This window comes from Mesoplodon densirostris, chromosome 8 (assembly GCF_025265405.1).
Source record: "Mesoplodon densirostris isolate mMesDen1 chromosome 8, mMesDen1 primary haplotype, whole genome shotgun sequence".
Lineage (NCBI taxonomy): Eukaryota > Metazoa > Chordata > Mammalia > Artiodactyla > Ziphiidae > Mesoplodon > Mesoplodon densirostris.
Window position 1 is genome coordinate 87,612,853 of NC_082668.1, and position 24,980 is coordinate 87,637,832.

General features: G+C 41.1%; 1 protein-coding gene across 3 annotated transcripts in view; it reads left to right on the top strand.

The window, feature by feature from the left end:
• CERS6 (ceramide synthase 6) overlaps window positions 1–24,980 on the top strand; it is a 334,052-nt gene that overhangs the window by 238,993 nt on the left and 70,079 nt on the right. For all 3 annotated transcript variants that reach the window (XM_060106271.1, XM_060106272.1, XM_060106270.1), the window contains exons 5-6: window positions 11,742–11,792; window positions 14,289–14,381. In XM_060106271.1, the coding sequence (XP_059962254.1) occupies window positions 11,742–11,792; window positions 14,289–14,381 (144 nt within the window). The remainder of the gene's footprint in view (window positions 1–11,741; window positions 11,793–14,288; window positions 14,382–24,980) is intronic.

Sequence of the window (24,980 nt, forward strand, 5' to 3'; positions counted from 1 at the left end):
ATGGCACCACTAGTGGAGCTGTCCCCTCCCACCTCTCCCTTCAAGACTGGGCTGGGTATCTTTTTATGTCTACTCCTCTGTGTCCTGTGTTTACCTCTGCTATAACTTGTCATTATTTTGATTACCCAGGAGATGGTAAGCTCCTGGAGGATGGAGAACTTGTCCATTGTATCTTCATGCCTAGCAGAGTGTCTGATTTATGGTAGCCACTCAATACTTGAAAGAGCAAGTGAATGAGGAAGGTGCAATAATATTAGCACAAAGATATTAGGATGTAGGCAAGTTGGTTTAGAAGTGGTGAGAAAGAGGCTGATAAGGATCTTCAGAATGAGAGTAGGTGGGGTGGGTGGCAAAGATTGATCATCACTGTAATTAGTGCAAAGTTTTTTCTGTATTATTTTTTCATCTTATTATTTTCCCCTTTCCACTTTTTCTTAATGGAGAATTTAGAATTAAATTATTGATGATTCGTTTATACTTGAAATATCACTGTCAACATGTAAATATTCTGAAGGCAGCTATTTCATGTACTAGCTTTGGTTTAAAATTAATTAGAATTATTGGGCTTCCCTGGTGGCACAGTGGTTGAGAGTCGGCCTGCCGATGCAGGGGACACGGGTTTGTGACCCGGTCCGGGAGGATCCCACATGCTGCAGAGCGGCTGGGCCCGTGAGCCATGGCCGCTGAGCCTGCGCATCCGGAGCCTGTGCTCTGCAACAGGAGAGGCCACAACAGTGAGAGGCCCATGTACCACAAAAAAAATTAGAATTATTGAATAATTTGAGGATTGTAATAATTAATACCATTAATGTTATTTGTGAATATAGAGCAAATGTGTGTTTTTTTAATCAGACCTATTAAAAGTACATGGACTTAGCTTCTTTTTATTATTCGAATAAGACCTGTTCATTGTAGAAAATTATAGCTACAATTACTTTGTGTAATTTAATATTAAAATATAAACATGTTTTTAAAAAGTAAAAAGCATCCGAGATAATCATTACTGAGAGATAAACACTAATTAACTTTTGGTAAATATCCTGCCAGGCATATTTTGTGTGTGTGTGTGTGTGTGTGTGTGTGTGTATGTGTGTATGTGTGTATGTGTCTAAATATATATCTACTTTAAACATAAGCACACTGTATATTCTACTTGTAACTTGATTTTAACTGAAAATATGAATATGCTGGTTACGTCCCCTTAGCCCCTCTGATATTCGCATGGCTGTAGTGGACAGTTCCATGCACTTCTGACAGTGTCCCACATCAGATATAAGCTGTGCCACATCTTTGCTCTGCTTTCTCCAAAGCTGCAAATGCTACATAGACACAGGAAGGTACAACCTAGGCATATGGAGGCGTTAATACTGGAAGCTCACCAGTGGGGTATGAGAGTTGGTGGATAAATGCCCCAGCTCCCCGTCCTGTGTTCGGACGGTTATAAGATACGTGCTCTGTACTTCTGCAGAGGTCCTCAGCGGAATTGAGGTGCAGTAACCAGCTCATTCCTGAAAACCATATTGGATTTTCTCCTTCATCCATCTCACTTTCTCCATTTTTCCAGTTCTGTTTCCTGGAATCACCTCTCAAATAGCCAGCCAGCACCCAAGTCTCAGAGTCTGCTCTCACAGAATCCCAACTAAGAACATGCCAGTGTTCAATATTATTGAACAATTAGATTTATTTCAATTTTTCATTACTAGAAAAGGAATTGCAATGGAAATCCACATACAAATGTCTTTACTCTGAGTCTAATTTTTTTTTTACAATAAATGCTGGATTAAAGGATGTGCAGATTTGAAAGATCAAATAACTTTTTAGAAAGCTTATTCCAATTTGCAGAGTGTTGGTTTCCCTATGCACCGCTAACCCCTGGGTGTTAACCTCTTCAGATATTTGCCAGACCAGGTTAAAAATTCTGTCTCGTTTTAACCTGTAATTTTTACATATGTTTTTGGTCACATATTCTTTTGTTTGATGTGTTCCCTGTTTGTATCTTCTCCCCATTTTTCTGATCGGATGTTTAAATATTTAAATCAATGTTTGTGGGCTCTTTACATATTAGAGATCTTAGTTCTTTGTCGTATGTTATAAATTGTTTCCTTAAATGATCTTTTGACTAATTTTGTGCTCCTCAATAGTGTCGACTTAAAGAAAAACACACAGCATAAGGGTTTTGAGGTTAAGTTTTATTCAGGGCCTCACTGAGGACTATAGCCTGGGAGGTAGCTCTGAGGAACTGCTCCAAAGAGGTGGGAGGACCCAGTTTATATATGATATTTTTTTGGCTAAGAAATACATGCTGTCAAGCATACATCTTCATAAAAGATTATTACTAATCACAGAGAATAGACATCTCAAGTTAATTATTTTAGTGTTTATGTATGGGAAGATGCAAGAATCTGGGGTCATTGAAATTCTTCCTGAGATATCCATCTAACTATCCACGGGGTCTGTTTACTCAAAGCACAGAGCGCCTCATCTTGTTTTCATCCTGAATTCCTCTCAGGGTTGTACTGTGTCGGTGGGTGACTGCGGTGGGTTGCAATTCAGTGGGCGGTGAGCAACACTCTTTTGTTCTTCTTTGTTCACAGTAGCCACTCTAATTGGCTTCATTCCCACATTCTGCACTGGCCTCCCTCTCTACACGTCTCTCCCCCCACCTAAACCACTCCCCGTGTTGACATTCTCACCATTTTCCTTTCTCTATAGGTCTTTCCACCTCCTTTTCTTTCATCTTCTCTTTTCGTCATCTGGTTCCTTTATCCCTAATTTCTATTCTAAACATGGAATTAATCTGTCCATTCTGCTTTGCAGTGATTCTCACTGGCCTGGAGGAGAGTACACATCTGAATCAGTAAGAGAAGTGCCTTTTTAAGCTTCCTGTTCCCCAGACTCTTGAGAATCACAGCCATAGCTACTGTGAGGTATAGGTGGAGTCCCTCAGCTGAGCAAAGGCAGAATAAGTTGAGAACCACTGGCTGGAAGGTTTTAAAAGGCATGGAAAAATGCCACTTAGATTTCTTTTCTCTTTGGCTGTATGATGAAGCCTACAGAGAGACCCTTTGAGCTTAGAGCCCATCTCCGAGGAACTTCTTCTATTTTTGTATGCTTGGCAGATCTGCAAATTACTTTCTAAATTGATTGCTGAATGTGCTGAAGGCACATACTTGACTAGGTCCTGAGGACTAGCTTCTATTTTAAAGTCTGATCAATATGAAAAGTTGCTATCTTTATATAATGCCATGGGGTCAAGTCTAAATTACATTTGCACATTACAGGAGCTTTCAAAGCTAATGCAGATGCCAAGGGCCTCTAGGGAGGGGTCACCACTCTGCTTTGTAGATTTACAGTCGCATATCTACTGACCAGGAAAGGAGGAAAGTGTACGCCTTGCATGCTGGGGAGCGTGCTAGTCTACTCATCACTGACCAGCCGCGTCTTCAGGCTGGTCAGAGACTTCTGGCTTCATTCTTTTCATCCCAAATACAATTTTTTTTTACATTTATATTAACATATTTTCATACAAATAACCCAAAGAAAGTTTAGTATTAGTTTTTTTAAATTTTTTTAATTTAATTTTATTTATTTTTTTATACAGCAGGTCCTTATTAGTCATCAATTTTACACACATCAGTGTATACATGTCAATCCCAATCGCCCAGTTCATCCTACCACCACCCCCACCCCTCTGTGGCTTTCCCCACTTGGTGTCCATACGTTTGTTCTCTACATCTGTGTCTCAACTTCTGCCATGCAAACCGGTTCATCTGTACCACCAAATACAATTTATTCATCAGTTTTTAAACTCACAAAGCACAAAATATTTCTTTTCATTATGAGTTACTTAGCAATATGTATTAAATGAAAACTGTAGATTATCGTTTTGAATGGATTTGATTTATATTCATTGAAATCATACAGTTCAACATTTCTAAAAAGAATTTGCAATGTTTATGTAATAAAATTATTAATATAGATATTACCATCAAAAAGTTACACACAAAAGGAAAAATAAGCAAAAATGTTGAGACAATCATAACTGCAGTGACTGAGCTTCAGAATTAGATCTCAGCTTCCCAAAACCATGGTAAAAAGATAATGCGGGGCTTCTCTGGTGGCGCAGTGGTTGAGAGTCCGCCTGCCGATGCAGGGGACGCGGGTTCGTGCCGTGGTCTGGGAGGATCCCACATGCCGCGGAGCGGCTGGGCCCATGAGCCATGGCCGCTGAGCCTGCGCGTCCGGAGCCTGTGCTCAGCAACGGGAGAGGCCACAACAGTGAGAGGCCCGCGTACCGCAAAATAAATAAATAAATAAATAAAAAGATAATGGGGTAACAGGAAACATACAAAGCATTCACGAAGGGCAGTATTTCCCCACCCGCCGGGCTAAATTTAAAAGGAAAAATATCATTTGAATTTATGTATTTGAATTTAGTGGTTACCTAGTGGTACCCTTTCCAGTATAAACTCATTGCAGACAAGGAACATTTTTCTCATGTTTATTTCTTACAGTAAATCTTCAATATAAGCCAAAGGTATAAGATTTAAGTATAACTCAGTGAAAGTGTTTTCAGAGTAGTTTCAGTGAAAGAAGTTTCAGAGTAGGTCAGGGATCTAGCTTTCTGGCATTTAAAAACATAATCCAAGGCTCTATGTATTTCATACCTAAACTATTCAGAGGCCAGTATGTCTCTTAGACTATATTCCTTCACTGTTAGTTGTCACACCTGGGCTTTATGAAAGCCATGTAGGAGTTTGGATGGAAATAGTGAAAGATGAAAGTTTGCTTCTAAGATGCTGACTTCAGATAAAGACCCACACATTGTTCACATTTTTGATGAGGCAACGAAATGCTTTGAACACTTTATATGATTCATGTTCTTTTGTTAAATCAAAATATTTATTCAAAGAAACTACTATTCGTTCAGCTGTAAGTACCTACTGATTCTTGGGGGAAAAAAAGGTGTGTATATGTATTTATATTTCTGTTTAATCATTTAACACTTGCCTGGTTAACTGAGCATCCTTTTGTCTGGTCTTTTGCTTCGAACTCATTTATTCCTTTAGTTCACAGTGACATGATAAATGTCAGTGATCTGAGTTAGCCTTGATTTTTAAGACTTCATTTTTTTTTTGAGCAGTTTTATGTTCATAGAAAAATTGAGGTACAGAGATTTCCCATATACCCCTGTCCCCACACATGCATATTCTCTCCCACCATCAAATCCACCACCAAAGCGGTACATTTGTCACAACTGATGAACCTACGCTGACATATCATAATCACCCAAAGTCCATAGTCTACATAGGATTCACCCTTAGTATTGTACATCCTATGGGCTCAGACAAGGCCTCCTTGATGTCAGATGATTGATCCATCATCATGATAGGTGGCATGGAAACTGAAAGGTACGTTTGTTTGTTTTTTAACTATTATTTTAAGAAGTATATCAAATGGAACTTAAAAACAATAAAATAAGAGCAAGCCTATCTTATTCCAGATGGTAAAGTGAAATGATCAGACCTGATCTATTTTTGCTAGTTCTGTTCACTATGAAACCTCTACAGAACAACTGATAAAAGAAGCAACCTGATTAAAAAAAAAAAAAACACATTTACTGACACTTAAAAAAATAAAAGACTTCTCTACTTTAAAAAAAAAAAATCACAGAATACATAGCACTCAAGTCTTATGCGTTTGGTCCAAAGGCGAATGACGACTGCTCGGTGACCTCCAGCAGCACATCTGACCTCTATCCTGGTGCTGGGGTTCGGTTTGACCAGGGTGAGAAGAGCCTCAGAAGCCTCCCCTGGGACACTGTGTTATTGATGGATGTGCTTGTGGCCAAGTTGTGTCTCACGTGATGTGTCTGGGAGCAGATGTGCATAATACTGTATAATGAAAAATCCCATTATACATTCTGATTTAAATCGAGAGTGTTAGAAGTCATTTTGTATCCACTCTGTTACTGTCTGTCTTAGTCTTGTTCAGATGTTTTGTAAATCTTGTTAAATTGAAATTAGTTGATGTGTACCTTAAGAGCTATTACGTACCATTTATGGAGAGTTGTCTTACAATGCGGTGTTAGTCAGCTTGGACTGCCAAAGCAAAATGCCATAGACTATGTGGCTGAAACAACAGAAACTTACTTCTCACCATTCAGGAGGTTGGAAGTTCCAGATCGAGGTCTGGCAGGGTTCGGTTTTCAGTGAGAACTCTCTTCCTAGCTTGCCTCTCTTCCTGATCACTGCAGTCCTCACATGGCCTTTCCTCTGAGCATGTGAGGACAGAGAGCACTCTCTCACTTCCTCTTCCTATAAAGCCACCAATCCTGTCGGTTTAGGGCCCTATCCTTATGGCCTCATCTAACCTTAATTATCTCCTAAAGGCCCTGTCTCTAAATACAGTCACGTTGAGGGTTTAGGGCTTGAATATGTGAATTCAGTCCATAGCAGATGCTAAAACAACAAAAAAAACTTGGTGCAATTTCTGTTGACCAAAAAAAAAAAAAGAAAAAAAAGTAGGAAGTAAATCTGAAGGATCTTGTGAATGACCTATAATCATGGAACTCTTTAGCAGTGAGAGGCATGGCTAGCCATCTGGGACATGTGATTCCTTTTGTAGCTTAAGCAGGATTTGGAGATCCTTTCTAACCTGAAAATTCAATACTTTTAGGTAATAGCTCAATTATTGATTCTCAGTTATGTATAAATCAATTCCAAATATCCATGATTTTCTTTCACTATGCATTCTTTGTACACACAGAGTACCTTGGGAAGTTATAATGGAAGAATCTGGCTGGCCTGAGTTTGTATCCCAGCTTTTCTACTTACCAGCTGGGTAGGCTTCAGTTAGTTATGGTACCTCTTTGAGATTGCTTTTTGTCTATAAAATAATCATACTTACCTTGATGCATATACAGTCGGCCCTCTGTATCTATGGATGCAAGAACCCATGGATATAGATAGCCGACTGTTCATGCCATTTTATATAAGGGACTTGAGCATCCTTGGATTTTGGAATCCACGGGGGGTCCTGGAACCAATCCCCCGAGAATACCTAGGGATGACTCTATTAATGAGAATACAGGCTATACTACTGTGTATGTATATATGTATGTATATATATATATATATATATATATATATAACAGCATATATATATATGACAACACAGTAGTTTAGATATGAGAGGATGATAGGAATTTATCTGTGTCACACATATAATCCAGAGGTAAGCAGACCAGAGCTAGTAGGAGGCCTCCAACATCAACTTCAACAGAAACTTCCATCCCAGGGTGAAAGATGACAGCTCCAGCTCTTATTATCTCCCTCCAATGGGAATGGAGAAAAGGTGAGAACAGCTCATTCACATTTACTTTTAGAGGCAGCATCCATGTGTCAATTCTGCTCACATCTCTTCCACCAGAGCTTAGATGTGTGGTTCTAGCAAGCACAGAAGTTGGTTGAGAAGCATTGTCTCCAGCTAAATAGTGTTTTACTAACAATTTCTGCTTCAAATTTGGCTATTGTAAAGATTAGAAATAATTTATTCACCTAACAGTGAATTGTGAAATATTATAACAAAGTGCCTAGCAAGGTGCCTTACACCTGGTAAATACCAAGTTGGATCACCCTCCTTACTTTACTCTAGCACCTTACTACTCAAAATGTGGTCCAGGTTCCAAGCATCACCTTGAAGCTTGTTAAAAATGTAGACTCTCAGCCCCAAGCCAGACCTACTGAATTAGATCCTGCATTTTAATAGTTTGAGGAGCCTCCGCAGCAGCATATTCTTTGTCTTTTATGGTACCTGTACGCTATGTTATCTTGAGCACTTACAATGTTGCTATGAGAATTAAATGAGATAATATGTATAAAATACTGTAAAATCTGTAACGTGCTTCATGTCATTATTTAACTGTATATGTCTGAGGGAGAATAAAGTGAATCTTACATTATTGAAATACCAAGATTTGAGAATCATTGGGTTTTTGGGTTTTCCAATGTTGATAATGTCCCCTGATATTGTAATGCCATGTAAAAGAGGCATTTCTATTTTCAGAAAACGTACTTGAATCACCTTGCACTGTCCTAGGTACAGAGCTTTTCTCTAATTATGTAGGAAGATGCTAGGCCCATCCTTCTAAAATGAGGGTTTTCAGTGTATTTTTTCATAACAATTATTCTTTCTTGACATCTAAATATTGCAGCTTTTTATGTTCTTAATTATGTTACTACCTATACAGATTTTGATATCAAATGAACATGGAAATGATTCTTAAAAAGGTATCTGGAAAAACTGATTTAAAAAACAATAGGTTTATGGTACCAGTTGAAACTAAAGATGCTATACCTAATGTATTAAATATAAGCAGCCAATCCAGATTCATATGGTAGTGTTGAGCTATTAGAAATTAGGAGAATCACCATTTCATAGACTTGTCTTTTCATCTGTAAATTGGGAAAGATAGTGTTTGTTCTGTCTCAAAGAGTTTTGGGAGCCATAACATGAGATCCTAGAAAAATGTAGCACAGAGAAGATGATACTAATATCTAGTATTGTCAAAGTAGGAAGTATATGTGAACACGCATTGTGAAATAAGTATGTGAAAGTGCTTACTTAAATGTTTGGCAAACAAGCTTGCAGGCTGAGCTATGGCCTTGGTAGCCCCATCAACTTCTCAGTGTTCTTTGCTCCTGCTTCAAGTGAGCGGGACCCACTGAGAGACAAAGACTCACCCCCTGTTTCTGCAGGTCAGTCGGGTTTCTGCACATGATACAAGCATGTCTAGGTGATGCACATCTGATGCATCCAGGGATAAGCCTGGGTGTTAGAAGAAAACCAAGGAGCCAAGAAGCTCACAGAGGAAGGGAAGCTCTAAATGATGGATTTTCCTGGGTCACTGGGAGGCGTACCTTTGCTCTCCCGCCTGTGACGGGAAGGATGACTGTATTGGAAGAGATTCCTGCTGTGTCTTTAGAGGCAAGCACGCACATGCCCTGTGGGCTTGGGACTGATGCATTCAGAAAAAAGACTTCGAGGCTTTTTATAGGTGTTGCATTTCATTCTGCATTCCTTCTCATTAGCATTCAGTAATGAAAGCTGAACTGTCAACTTGCGTGTCTCATCCTGGAGGGATAAACATAAGAATATGACATACGTTTTCCTCAGGGACTTTCAGCTAATTGTAGAGATAGTAAACAATTTTATCAGAGAGGAAGGTAATAACTAACATTTGTACTCTAAGGTAGATTTTGCTATGTTGTGCCCACATTTAAAAATAATGCATATATGTGTGTGTTTAAAAAGAAATCTATCCATATGTGCATGTATATCTATATTATATAGAAAAAAAGGCCCCAAATGGGCTGTACATTAAAATGTTAATAGTGATGAGAATTCAAATTATTTTTCTTTTCATTCTTTTCAATATTTTCTATATCTTCCTCAACGGACATGTGTTGTTTATATAAGTCAATAACCAATTATGCTTCTGAAGCCTCTGCAGCATTTTTATACATGCTCTCATTTGATCCTCACCATCACCCTGGAGGTCGGTCACTCATAAACCTCAGTGTCATGGACATGAGAAATGGAGGACACAGACAGACAGACAACTCAGGCACCAAGGAAGTTAAGTGCAGAGAGATTACGTGATACGTACAGCGTAGCACGGGTAGCAAATGGCGAAAGCAGGAAAAATGGAGGGAGAATCAGGAGTGCTTGAATGAAAGGGGACTGTAAAGATCCCTGGACATCATTAGGTTTAGGGCATGGCATGGCCTTTTACTTCAACCTGGCTCCCTAAACTGAGGCCTGGTTCAGTTTTTATCAGACTCAAAGTTAGGGTCACAGTGGCTATGATCAGCTTTGAGACCAGACAGTCTGAGTTTGATTTCCAGCTCTGGCCCTGCCTCACTAATTAACCTGGATGGTTAATTACGGACGCAGGGCCTCAGTTTACCCATCTGTAAAATGAGGCAAATACTACTACTAGTTACTGGAAGGATTAAATGAGTTCATACATGTGAGATCCTTTAAAAGTATATGGGACAGGGGCTTCCCTGGTGGCGCAGTGGTTGAGAGTCCGCCTGCCGATGCAGGGGACACGCGTTCGTGCCCCGATCCCACATGCCGTGGAGCCGCTGGGCCCGTGAGCCGTGGCCGCTCAGCCTGCGCGTCCGGAGCCTGTGCTCCGCAACGGGAGAGGCCACAACAGTGAGAGGCCCGCGTACCGCAAAAAAAAAAAAAAAAAGTATATGGGACAATCTTAAGAGAAACAACCTTTTTTTTTTTTTTTTTTTTTTTTTGCGGTACGCGGGCCTCTCACTGTTGTGGCCTCTCCCGTTGCGGAGCACAGGCTCCGGACGCGCAGGCTCAGCGGCCACGGCTCACGGGCCCAGCCGCTCCACGGCACGTGGGATCTTCCCGGACCGGGCACGAACCCGTGTCCCCTGCATCGGCAGGCGGACTCTCAACCACTGCGCCACCAGGGAAGCCCTGAGAAACAACTTTTTAATTGGTTAAATAAATAACAAATCATGAAGGAAAACCCTCAAAAAAAAGTGTATGGTCATAGGGAGGACTCAACAAATACTAGCTAATATCCTCCTCATCCTCATCCTCATCCGCATCGGTGCAGGGCTGATGAGGACCATGGTGGGTAGAAGGATATCTCTGTGGCTTTCAGAGAGACAACTACATTATCCTACTGCAGAGGCAGCAACTTTTGATCTTACAGGGCCTGGGACAAGATATGGAGGTTAGGTCAGTACAAATAGATCTGACATTAAACTCTCAATGACAGTATTATCATTTTGAGATATATAAACACAGATTGTATTAATGATAGATTATGTTTCTTAATAGTTAGAAACATACTGATGTGTATCAAATGTGTATAGATGTATACCACCAAGTACTGATAGCTATAGATCAGGAATGCAAAAAGAATGATAAAGCTAACACAGAAATATGAGAAAGTTTGTGCTGGTATTATGGGAAGGTTCAGGTCTCTGTTCAAATCCATACCAACCCCTCCCTGTTTATTACAGATGTTTGGAATCTGTGTGTATACTTAGATGTTCTCTCTGATTTTTCAAAGTGGTAAGGCAAGTGATTGCCGTTAAATTAAGAAAGATTGTTTTGTCTTCGAAAGACCTTGACCATGAGTCCGAGCGTGGGGTGTACTGTAAGGGTTAATTCCCTCAGGCCTGGAATTAGTCAGAGCTGTCCTACTGGAACAAGAGTACCTGCCTGCTCTTGAGCCCCACTCAACGCGTGAAACAATTGATTAATAATGTTGCTTTGTAAACATTGAGTTGGAGGAGTTTCAAGGAGATTTGCACCAACTGTCAGCATTGCTTATTGATATAGATTGATCATTTGCAGCTGGTCTTGGTGAGACACTTGAAGGGCTCTGCTGTTGAGGCTGGTTACCTAGCAGGGATGTGTCTACAGGACCAGCAAAATATTAAAAAACACCAGCTAGCACTCTATCCCGGAAGTGGCCTGAAATACTGCCGGTTGAGTTTAGAAGATTACCCAGAGAGAATGTATGATGGAATCCTCATGGCTTTGCTCTCCTATTCCTAATTATACTGAGTCCTTCAGTTCTTACACAGGTAGATTGTTGAAATCGCCAAATACTGGGGGGCCAGAACCTGTCATAAACATCCCTTCTCCCGCTTCTTTTCCAAAACATGTGAAATGTGTTTCTTTGTCATGTTTTTCAGACCCCCTGGCTGTGGAATACAAGGCACTGCTGGTACAACTACCCCTATCAGGTAAGGACGCATTACCGTCTGGGTTTTTACGCATGTAAAGTACCTTTCTTAGGTCAGCGCCATGGTTTCAGGCAGGTCCCAGCAGATTGGGCAGCTACTTTGCTTGCCCCCCACCGTACCCGCTGCTGCTTGATGGTGGACACAGCCTAGTGAGAGAGGTAGTTTGTGTTAGAATCAAAGCTTGAGCAGATGGAGAAAGTGTGGAAGGTGCGTTTGCTGGAGAGTAAGGTACAATCACTTCAGTAGGTGGATAATTCCTTTTCTTTTTTTTTTTTTTTTTTTTTTTTTTTTGCGGCACACAGGCCTCTCACTGTTGTGGCCTCTCCCGTTGCGGAGCACAGGCTCCGGACGCGCAGGCTCAGCGGCCATGGCTCACGGGCCCAGCCGCTCCGCGGCATGTGGGATCTTCCCGGACCGGGGCACCAACCCGTGTCCCCTGCATCGGCAGGCGGACTCTCAACCACTGGGCCACCAGGGAAGCCCGGATAATTCCTTTTCTAACAGCCAGTCTGCTTTGGGTCACTGAGGACCGGATAACAGCCCTGGCCTGTCTCGGCAGCTTGCGGGCAGAGCTCAAGGGAGGAGCTGGAGCTGGCGTGCTGAGTTTGGTTCACTCTGTGGCTTAGGAGTGGCCTCTAAAGATGTAAATAAAGCACTGTTTCCTTGAACTCAGAAAAATGGGCTTGTCCCATTACATGTAGACAAAAATAGCATCATTGAAAATGAGATTAAAATCATATCCCAGACAGGGAGCATTTCAGATCCCTGCCCACAGACATACCTTTGCCTCTGTCCGTGAATTCAGTAATATTAGCATGTGTTGTGGTCCCTAGCTCAGTTACAATTTGAATATCAAAGCCGGGACTGTTCTTGAAATTTCTTGCTGAAACATTTCTAGAATTTCTAGTCCATTTGGGATATATTATTTAAGAGAAACAAATACAACCAGGTATTTTAGTGATAAAATAAAGAGATGGACATTGTGATAAGCAATTTGGATTTTTGAGTTTGGGATTCTTTGGGTTGTCTTTTTAGAGGCATTTGGTGTAACAAAGTTAATGGGAACAGGTGTGCCCTGCAGCTTCTCTATTACACACAGTGTTGCAACAGGGGGTAGGGTCTGGTGTTGGCTACCCCTTGGGTAGGTTCAAGGCTAGGGACATGTTGAAATGGGGATTCCAGTTTGCATTTCCATCTCTTTCATGTAGTGTATTCAAATTAAGAAAGACTAAATCAGCAACATGACATGGTCAGAGAGAGCTGAACATTCCAGGGCTATCTGATCAAGACTAAAGCAACGTTGAAAGCAATGACTTACTGTACACAATTGTAATTCACAGGCCCAACTGCTGTTTACTATCTTAAATACTTGGAATATTGTCATTTACCCCTCTCTTTGTGCCCTGTAATGGTATACTGAGTGGAGAGGATCCTGTCCTCGTGTGTTTTGTTGACAAAGATGAATGAGGGGGACAACTGTTTTTCTTGATGTCCATGCTTAGAGTTGGTAGTTAAGTGATTGCCGACTTCTTGCAAAAGTCACTTATTATGCTGCTATTGGTTTACAAAGCATTTCAGTTTCAACACCTTGTGTGCAGCGGTGTGGAGGTGTTCATGTAATGAGTTTCAAAGGTCTTTCATTCATTCTGGGAAAGCAAGTTGTTTCATTACAACCCCATGAAACAATTAAAAACAACTCATCAAAAATGTTTTTTTAAAACTCTGTTTTGTATTTATGGATTTATGTGCAAAATAAATATTACTGACTTCCACTGCTTCCCTGAGCTTCTCCCCATTCCTGGACCTGTGAGGCAGGTAGAGCAGGTGTTACCTCCACTTTCTAATACGTAAATGAAGGTCCTACTTAAGCTGTGTAGTGGGGACTCAAACTCAGATTCCCTGGCTGGGCGCCTAGTCTGGTATCTCTTAGCAGCTTCCTTGTCCCCCTGATCTTTTAATAAATGTTTTGAATTATCTTTGTTTTTTCTCTTAATATTTACAACGTACAGGACATTTCCTAAAGACAAGAAAGCTCCAATTAAGGCAGAATTTGAAACTATGTCTCAGTGACCCATATAGTACTCCAGTGTTTTTCACCTTCCCTGGTCCCTGTGCTGTGGAATCTCACAGGAGTTGTCCAGAGTTACTCTTTCTGTGTATATGTTAGAATTTTTTTGCAGGTTGCCTAAGGGAATCTTTAGAGACTCATGTCTAAGTACCATAAATGCAATTGTTAAAATGAGTGGTGAATCGGGTACCAATGCCAAATGTTCATACTGATGGACACTTTTTTAGTTGGAGATGAAACAAAGCTAATGACATCAAGCTGTGGATTATAGGCGTCCTTCAAAGCTCCCTTATCCACAGAGAGAATGGGGCCAGAATTTGTGGAGGCGTAAGACAATGTCACTTTTCAGTACTGAGCTTGAGATGTTTGACACACAGATTTGGTTTCCTATTAATTATTAATCTTGCCTTTTTCTCTTTGATCCTCAGCCACTCACGCCTGACCTTCACTACTATTATATCCTGGAGCTGTCGTTTTATTGGTCTTTAATGTTTTCCCAGTTCACTGATATCAAAAGAAAGGTAAGAGTGGGTGTGTTGTAAAGGGCTTGTAAACAGGTGTCTTTCATGGCCCCAGGCAGATGGATGTAGAGTCTCAAAGGCACTCACTTCTGTTCTCCCATCAGTACTGCATTAGTACAACTTTCGGCATTATTACAGAAAATTCTCTACTTTGGTTTGTGCTGTTTTATATTTTATTTCTATTGTCTCTTCACTCTCCCCCCACCAAACCTAGTGTTCTTTTCTCCATGAAAAAATATAACAGTGAATCTTAACAGCATTCATTTCCTCTCAGTCTGATTCACAAGTCCCTTTATTCTCCAAATTAAAGAAGAAAAATTGTTCTGTAGCTCCTGGGGAGAGAGTAAAATCTCAGTGTTCCAGCCCTACAGAATGAAGATTTCCCCAATTAAACAGTTATCTAATGTCAAAATACATTAGGAAAACACAGCATTCCTAAGCGAACTGTGATCTGGTTTTTACCCCTCCCCTCCACTGGAATAGCTTTTGCTGAGGGTACTCTTGACCTTTTAAGTGTTAGACCCACTCATTCTAGTTCTCATCCTACCAGCTTCTGGGCAGAATTGGCACTTATGGCTATTCACTTTTTTTTTTTCCGTGAAGCTATTTTCTCCAGGTTCCCATATTTGCATCATTCCTTCAAGTCATCTTTGCTGGTCTCCACCCCAGTGTCCCGTGCTCTGCATACTTGCCTGCAGTAGGGTCTGGTCCTAGATTACAGGACGTCATCTCCCTGGGTGATCCAGGTTCATACACTCCAGCACTGTCAACCATAACTTCTATACCAGTAACTCCCAAATGGTTCTCTCCTGTCCCAAATCCTCTCTGGGTCCACACTTCCACAAATCTAATCATAAGTGGTAGTATTGTGTTCTTCTTGTTATTTTATCATTCAATCCTCACAACCGCCCGAAGATCCAGACTGATCACTTATTATTTATTTTCCTTTTATGAATGAGGAGACTGAACCTTACAAAGTGCTCCCGACTGAACACATCATCTTGCCCTAGTCTTGTTCTTCCTCCAGTGATCTTTATCACGGACAGTCATGTAAGCTAGAAGTTTTCTTTTGCTCTCCTCTTTGCCACCCCTTGTACCTACTTCCTTAGTATCACTGACACGTTTAGAGTCCTCTTTACTTTGGCTTAATCTGTTACAACGGCCTCTTAAATGGCACTCCTATCTAAATAGTCATTCTTGTCTTCCTGCCATCTAAGAGTTATGTTTCTCAAACCTTGAAGACAAAGCCAAACTACTTGGAGCGATATTCAGGGTTGTCACCATGATTCAAACCCACCTCTCTAGTTTTATCGCCCACCCTTCTCTCCCTCTTTTGACACACACATATGTCTTAGTTACAGATATCTTCTCACCATTGTTCAAACACATTTTTTTCCCATAACATCTTTGTTTTTTACAAGACCTTGCCTGTGGCTAGAATCTACTCTATTCCCCTTCCTCCTAGACCAGACCAAGCCCCAAAGCAGTCTCTTCTTTGAAGCCTTCTTCATTCCCATGGTTTTTGACCACTTCTTCCTCTGTGTTTAGTTTACCAGTGCCCAATACTTACCATATTGTACTTTTTAATGGTATGGTGACCTGCCTCTCTCCCTTCACCAGACTTGGAGGGCAAAGAGCAGGATATGTTCATCTTTGTATCTCTCGTGACTGTCAGTGCACCTGCTTATGGTGGGGCTCAGTAAGTTTAGGGTGAATGAATAAATGGACTCATCAGAATGTCTTTTCCCTTACTCATGGATATCTCCCAGGCTCCTTTGCAAACAGGACTGTGCATTGTGATAGAGCACAATACTATAACATTCCATTTCTTGGTTAGATCGGTAATCTGCCAAATTGCAAAATATCCACGTGGCAGCTGAAAAGCATTTAGGAGTCTACAGCCCTAGTACCTGCATCGCCTCCCCCAGGTACGCTCCTGCCACTCTCCTATGGCAGTGGCTTACTTGGTTGGCAAAAGGCTGTCTTTCCTGACAGCATGGTCTTAATGTGGTATATGTCACCTGATTCTCAGAAGTAGATGGTCCCTGCAAGAGCTAAGGCTTAGGCATAGCAGATAACTCATTGACACACATAATTTGTGGTTCCCTTACTCATTGCACCAAATGTTCTGGGTCCATTTCTCAAAACGTTTAAAAATCCTTTAGTGATGATATGCCAATTAGATCTCGTCTCTCTTATATGAGGAGCCTTGTTCATTCCTGTGGTCAATACTTGTAGACTGATGGTCTCTACTGTGCCAGGCCCATTGTGCATTTTATTTATTTATTTATTTATTTGTGAAATCTTTAATTGTGGGAAAAATACAAAACATAAAATTTACCAACATAAAATTTACCATCTTAACCATTTTTAAGTGTGTAGTTTAGTAGTGTTACGCACATTCGTGCTGTTGTGCAACCAGTTTCCAGAACCCCTTTCATCTTGTAAAACTGAAACTCTCTACCCATTTATCAACAGATCCCCATTCCCTCCTCACCCAATCTCTACTCCTGGCAACCACCATTCTACTTTCTGTCTCTATGAATCTGACGACTCTGCGTACCTTATTTAAGTGGAGTCACACTGTATGTGTCCTTTTGTGACTGACGTATTTCACTTAGCATAATGTCTTATTCATCGTGTTGTAGCATGTGTCAGAATTTCCTTCCTTTTTTTTTTTTTCTTTTTGCGGTATGCGGGCCTCTCACTGTTGTGGCCTCTCCCGTTGCGGAGCACAGGCTCCGGATGCGCAGGCCCAGCGGCCATGGCTCACGGGCCCAGCCGCTCCGCGGCATATGGGATCCTCCCAGATTGGGGCACGAACCCGTATCCCCTGCATCGGCAGGCGGACTCTCAACCACTGCGCCACCAGGGAGGCCCCAGAATTTCCTTCCTTTTTAAGGCTGAAGAATACAGATTGTAGTTTCTTTTGAGGAGCATTTTTTCCAGGTAGTCACAGAAAACAGTTGTATAACAAAGAAGGAGGTTTGACTATTCTTCTGGTCTCGTAGTTGGGAAAATTGATGTACGATGAACTTATGTAAAATTTTCAAGGTTGTGCAATGTGGGAATCAATTAGAGCCCAAGTTTACCAAGCAAAGTTCCATGATTCACTCATAGATGAGATATTGTCCACAATTCTTGCATTGTGTTGCCTGGACATGCTCCTGACATTAGAGATAGTAGGCCTTCTGCAGTTCTTTGCCATTTTATTAGCTCCTCTTTTGCTTAATGAGAATTAGGGATGCCATCTCAAGTCAAAGAGATTAATGAAAGCAAAACTAACTGTTACTTGGCCCCCAAGAGCCTAGTCCTAGGGAGCCGTTGCTGCACCAAAAGTCACCAAGCCCCTCCTGCTTGCTTGAGCTTCCTAACATGCATTTACCATGTCTTTTCACTGAGCCAAGAGGACTCATAGAGGCTTTGTTATTTTAAGCCAAATGACCATCTTCTTAATAGTTATTATAAGTGGATTATTTTCAAGGGTCGAAGTGTATAATTTTGTATGGTTTTAACTTATCTTGCATCAGTGTAGAGAAGGCCTTCAAAAAGGGGCATTTTTGCAGTGAGGTCCATGGAATTGATTTAGGCCTGTACATATTGTCAATGCTTATAAATTAATTATACATACATTTTCCTGGTCAACGCTAATAGCTTATTGTAGCCATCTGGCATCTCTCCCTTCTTCCCTTGGTCTGAGTACCTTTGCAGGTTCATGGTGCAGCTGGCTTATTCTTGTTTCTTGCACAAAATGGGAGTTTGGCCACTACCGTACGTGCTTGTTACTCCACACAGGTTTTAATAAGGAAGGCCTTCTCCTCCGTTGCCATCTCTCATTAATGAGTTGTAGCCCTTGCTTTTCTCTTTCGCATCTTGCTGACTGTCACTGCGGGTCCCTGGTGGTTCCCTCCTCACTGCCCTCCCACCCGGAGGACGTGCCATTCCAGCCATCAGCGAGGATTTATGGTATATTCTCCTGCCAAATACATCCCCACCTTCTATGTTGCAACTGTTAACTAAACCCTCACCCTCTAAAAACAGCCCGCCTCCTAATTATAGAATAGAGATGTTTGAAGACATCCATTGACAACAGAGCATGGAAATCAACTTCTGAAGGCTATCTGTAGGGTTGTTAAATAGAAAGGTTATAAAAATATTTATACAGTTGCCCTATTAAATGACAATGAACTTGAACAGCCATTTTCAAATAGCCACCAGAATTCATAAACGTTTGATCCAAATGCACGCCTCCAGCTGTTGGAATCAGTACCTTAAAATATGAAGTTCAGAAATAACTCTTAGTGACTTAATTGGTTCATGAGTCTTTCTAAAAATGGCTTTGATATTCACAAACTCTTCCCCTCTAGAAAAGTCCTAGTATTGCCATCTTTTCTTTTCTTTTTTTAATTGCTCTGTTTCCAAATAGAATCTGGAGTTTAAAAATGATTGGAGAACTTTCATCCCTGTGGTGACAGAATGCACTGTCTCTCTTGATCATTTCCAGGGTTGGTACTTATTTGGTCAGTGATGATATACATACTGTTAATCTCCACAGAGGGAAGGGACTAGCCAATATGTAGTCATTTAATATAATGGACTTAAAATTTAAGTATTCTATTATATGCCACCAAGGTATATATATATCTTTGAAGATTTTTCCTTCCTTCCTTACTTTTTACTTCTTTTTTCTGTCCATTCCTCTCCTTCCTTCCCTTCCTTTCTTCCTTCCTCTTTTGTAAAAAGAAATCGTTAAGGTACCTTATTCAAAAACAATAGGTATATTCTTGGTATTCAATATTGTTTGAATCACCTTTTATTTCCCAAGGCTTAATATTTATGAAGATTCTGTCTTTTCGCACCTGTTTACAAAATGAGTATTTCTCCTGTACATCTAAATTTTCTAATGGAAGCTAATAAATATGACTGTGATGGAGCTCAGAACAGCTTGCTTGTATCCAAGCCCTGTGTCCCTTTTAACTAAGCTGCTGTTTGGCTTGATGGCCTGGGCCCTTGGCCAGTGAACCTTGCTCGTGTTCGGGGTCCTTTGCAGGAAATCATCTATGGCCGAGTTCCAGGGCCCAGCTGGTGAAATCAGCTTGTTGCTCTTTTGGTCTTTAACCTGAGAGAAAATCTACATCTCATAAAAGATCCCTAACAGAGAGAGATGATGATGGATAAGTTTAGCAAGAAACTTACTGACAGGCTTGTGTTTGCTCTTTAGTAACTTTCATAGAAAATAACTGGTGTTCATTGCTAGGAGTGCTTCAGCTGCCTTTTGAGGGCCTGCCATGCTCCAGATCTTTCCTGCTTCAATTAGCTTTAGGGTTAAAAAAAAAAAAAAAAGTGTGTTTTAATCATTTAATAAGGAAGCAGTATGGCATAGAATTAAATAAAACAATGTCCATGAAACCATCTAGTACAATGCTTGACAGAGCTCAGAGCAGTACCTAGCACATAATGACCAAAATTTGGTTGAATCAAAACATAGTGCTAAGACCAGAAACAAATCAAAAAACCTCCCAAACTAGTGATCACAAATTTTCGTATTTTTGGTCAATTAAAGTGAACAAAATTAATTAGGAAAAGGGACTAACTTAAGGTTGCCAACCTTTTACTTTTCCTAGTAAGGAAATTTTAAAAGTACCTACCACTTACTACCATCAATTCATAAAAGAAAGAACATGTTAATATTTTAAAGGAGAAAAGGCACCTTGTAATAAAGGACAATCCTTTCCATTTATCATTATGAAAAAGTTTTTATTTCTCTCATTTTGTTCTAGACTGGGGAAAAATTATGGGTAATATGGCTTCTTAGAGGTTAAAATCATGGGCTCTGGAGTCCATCTACCTGCCCAGCACCGCTTCTAATTTGGTGTGACCTTCAGCAAGTTACTTTACCTCTCTGTGCCTTTGTGTCCTGATCCAAAGAATAGAGTTCATATAACTGACCTCATGGGAGTGTTGAGGGCATAAATAAGTGACACATGCTGTTGAAACAGTGCTTGGCACATAACAAATGCACCATGTATGTTAGCTGTTACTGTAATCATTACTACGATTCACCAAATATTGCCAGCTCTCTACTCTCAGGCACATGAAGGATTGTACTCAGCCAGGCCCCTTCTTGTGGTTGGATGGGGCCATGTCACTGGTAGGCTGTAAGCAGAACTGACTCCCGTCAGTAATGTAATGTAATTGCTGGTGTGAGACCCACTAGAGTCTCTTTTCCCCTCTAGTACAGCGATTGGTAACATTTGAGATGGAGGCTGCTCCATCAGTCTGGGTCCCTAAGTGATGGTGATAAACAGAGTGCCCTTTGTCCAGCCAATTGGTAACATGTAGTAAATAAGAAACAGGCCTTTGATATAAACCACTGAGATTTTAAGGGCTTTGTTTTTGCCTCATAACCTAGCTTATCCTGACTGTGCAGCTATTATTAATAATCTGGCTGATGATCATCTCCTAGAACAATTTTTGGAAATCATTTGTCTATATAGCAGTTCTCAAAGTGTGGTCTGCAGACACCTGGAGATTTCTGAGACCCTTTCAGGAGATCTGCAACATTAAAACTGACTTCATAATAATACTAGGATGTCATTTGCCTTTCTTACTGCATTGAAATTTGCACTAATCGTGCAAAAGTAACGGCAAAACTGCTAGCAGTGGCACCAAACAGTATGAGTAGTTTTGTGTTCCTCACTGCCATGTGCTTGCAGGAAGAAAAGAAAAATGTCAGTTTCACTTGAGAATGCTCTTGTTGAAGCAGTAAAAAGTGTTAATTTGATTAAATTTCTATTCTTGAGTATACATTTTAAAAATTATTTTGTGTGATGAAATGGGAAGGAGGCATAAAGAGCTTCTGTGGCAGAACACTGTACAATGTGCTCAAGAAAAATCATGTGTAGTTAGTGGTTTGCATTGAGGAACGTACTAGCTGCTTTTTTCCCCCAAAGAATCTTATTTTTACTTGAAAGAATGACAAACTATGTTTATTCCAACTTGTATGTCTGGTAGACACATTCTTGAAAATGCACAAAGTGAACTTGTCAAGGTTTTTTCAAGTAAAACCATTGACATTATTGGTTGTCAATGATACAACTCAATTTTTCAAGAAAAAAATTAGATTTTTAGAAAAGCTTATGTCCACCAGCAAGACCTTGATAGCGTCTCAATACTTAAAGACTTTTCTCATGAGATTGATAGTGATGTTAGTAAATGTGATTTTTAAAATACTATATGGCAATCTGTTTCATTAACTCTGTGAGCCAACATTTTCCAAGTGACTAATGCATGATGCTCCAAAATTATGCCTGAGTGAAAGATCCACTCGAAGGTCAAGACAGACCAAGGATTTTATATAATAGATATGAAAAGTTTATTGATGTAGTTTTCAATTCCACATTGCAACTAACCTTTAAGAATATCCCTCTTGTCGAGTTTTGGTACAGTATCAAGAAAGAATATCCATAACTATCTGAAAAGACTATTAAGGTACTTCTCCCTTTTCCAACTGTGTGATACCAGATTTTCTTTATATACTTTAACCAAAATAACAGGGAAACATATTGAATATATATGCAGTATGAGAATCCAACATGAGTCAGACATCAGAGAGATTTGCAATCATGTAAAACAAGGCTACTCTTCTCATGATTTTTTTTTTAATTTTGGAAAATATTTTTCATAAATATATTATGTTAATTAACATATAATGAACTTCATTTAAAATAAATGAATAAATGTGTTTTACATGTTTTTTAAATTTCTCAGTTTCCATATCCAATGTGGTAAATACTGATAGATATGACCCACATAAACGAAAACTTTTTGGTGTCCTCAATAATTTTTAAGAATATAAAAGACTCCTGAGACCAAAACATTTGAGAACTGCTCATCTAGATTATTTTTAAGTCTCTCCTAAGGAGATGACTCTCGGGTAGTGCCTCAGATTGTATCAGCATCTCCTTTCTTTGCTTGAAAAGCTAAAATCACTCCAGATGACATCTGAACATCCCGAGAGGGATGGAGGATGATGTAGAATTCTCTCTGTGTAACCCCAGTGCTGCTACTTGCAGACACAGGCAGGCAGGCCACTTAACCTCTCTTTCACAGAGGCACCAAGGTGTTCTGTGTGTCCACTTGTGACTGGAGTAGCAATATCCTGCCCTCGAAGCTTAGGTTTCTTCCAAGGCAGATATTCCTGACTCTGGGTCCTCTGTCCTGTTTCTTTCTCACTACAGTGAACTTCAGAATCAAAGAAGGGAAGAAGAGGCAGTTCATTTTAGTAAGCCACCATTTGTGATAAAAGCATTGCAACCTAGGGCTGTGTGCAGGCTGGTGAGCCAACAATGGAACAGCATTGTCTGGAAAAGAAAAAATATTGTATGGGGCAATTTTACGAGATTTTATTCAAAGGCTGCCTCAACTAGTAGCTTATTCCAGCAATCAAACTCCCAGGTGCCTGGCCAGGAGAGAGGCTCTTAAGTGTCTTTAGATCTCACAGTTAGATGACCAGCCCCTGGACAGCCCTGGGGCAGTGCAGTGGCACATACTGCTCTCCAGGGCATGAAGGGTGACAGCAGGAACCTCTTCTTCCAGCGTGGTGCAAGGGGCCACATCATCACCACATTACAGAGAGACCTACTCCCAGGCCCACACAATGCTGCTGGTCCAGGGCTCTGGGTCCTTAAGTCTGGAGCCTCAGGGATCCCACCCTCTCTCAGGAGGTGCCACTGACACTTGGAAGGTCTCACTTTCATTGGGAGATTTAGTCATTCTGCTTCCTTTGGGGGGTTTCCCATAAGTCATCCTAGGAGTCTTGGGAAAACACCTACTTTGGCTTGTTATGGCTCTAACTCCCTGACTTGGTGAATTCTCTCCATTTCTATCCCCTTAAATATAAATAGACCCATCTCATATCGTTCTCTTCGGCCTCCCAAGAGGAGGAAGCTCTTCCACTCATGGCTAATCCTCACCTTTGCTTTCTTCCTATCTTCTAGAAATGACCTTGTTCTATCTGGTAGTCTCTCACTTACATGTGTTTTCAAAAGTGTCTATGAGAGAGGACCTTCAAGATGGTGGAGGAGTAAGACGTGGAGATCACCTTCCTCCCCACAAATACATCAAAAATACATCTACATGTGGAACAACTCCTACAGAACACCTACTGAATGCTGGCAGAAGACCTCAGACCTACCAAAAGGCAAGAAACTCCCCACGTACCTGGGGAGGGCAAAAGAAAAAAGAAAAAACAGAGACAAAAGGATAGGGACGGAACCTGCACCTCTGGGAGGGAGCTGTGAAGGAGGAAAGGTTTCCACACACTAGGAAGCTCCTTCACTGGTGGAGATGGGGGGTGGGGGGGACGCATCGGAGCCACGGAGGAAAGCGCAGCAACAGGGGTGCAGAGGGCAAAGTGGAGAGATTCCTGCACAGAGGATCAGTGCCAACCAGCACTCACCAGCCTGAGAGGCTTCTCTGCTCACCCGCTGGGGCAGGCGGGGGCTGGGAGCTGAGGCTCAGGCTTCAGACGTCAGATCCCAGAGACAAGACTGGGGTTGGCTGCATGAACACAGCCTGAAGGGGCTAGTACGCCACAGCTAGCCGGGAGGGAGTCCAGGAAAAAGTCTGGACCTGCCTAAGAGGCAAGAGACCATTGTTTCAGGGTGCGTGAGGAGAGGGGATTCAGAGCACTGCCTAAACGAGCTCCAGAGACGGGTAGGAGCTGCGGCTATCAGCGTGGACACCAGAGATGAGCATGAGACGCTAAGGCTGCTCTTGTAGCCACCAAGAAGCCTGTGTGCAAGCACAGTTCACTGTCCACACCTCCCCACCCGGGAGCCTGTGCAGCCCACCACTGCCAGAGTCCCGAGATCCACGGACACCTTACCCAGGAAAACACGTGACATGTCTCAGGCTGTTGCAACGTCATGTTAGCCTCTGCCGCCGCAGGCTCACCCCACATTCCGTACCCCTCCCTCCCCATGGCCTGAGTGAGCCAGAGCCACCTAATCAGCTGTTCCTTTAACCCTGTCCTGTCTGAGTGAAGAACAGACGCCCTCAGGCAACCTACACGCAGAGGCGGGGCCAAATCCAAAGTTGAACCCAGGATCTGTGCAAACAAAGAAAAGAAAGGGAATCTCTCCCAGCAGCCTCAGGAGCAGCAGATTAAATCTCACAGTCAACTTGATATACCCTGCATCTGTGGAATACCTGAATAGACAACAAATCATCCCAAAATTGAGGCGGTGGACTTCGGGAGCAACTGTAGACTTGGGGTTTGCTTTCTGCATCTAATTTGTTTGTAGTTTTATGGTTATCTTAGTTTAGTATTTAGAGCTTATTATCATTGATACATTTATTTATTGATTTGGTTGCTCTCTTCCTTTTTTTAATATATATATATTTTTTCTTTTTCCTTTTTGTGAGTGTGTATGCTTTTGTGTGATTTTGTCTGTATAAGTTTGCTTTTACCATTTTTCCTAGGGTTCTGTCTGTCCATTTTTTTTTTTAGTATAGTTTTTAGTGCTTCTTATCATTGGTGGATTTGTTTATTGGCTTGGTTGCTCTCTTTTCTTTAATTATTTTTTTATTTATTAT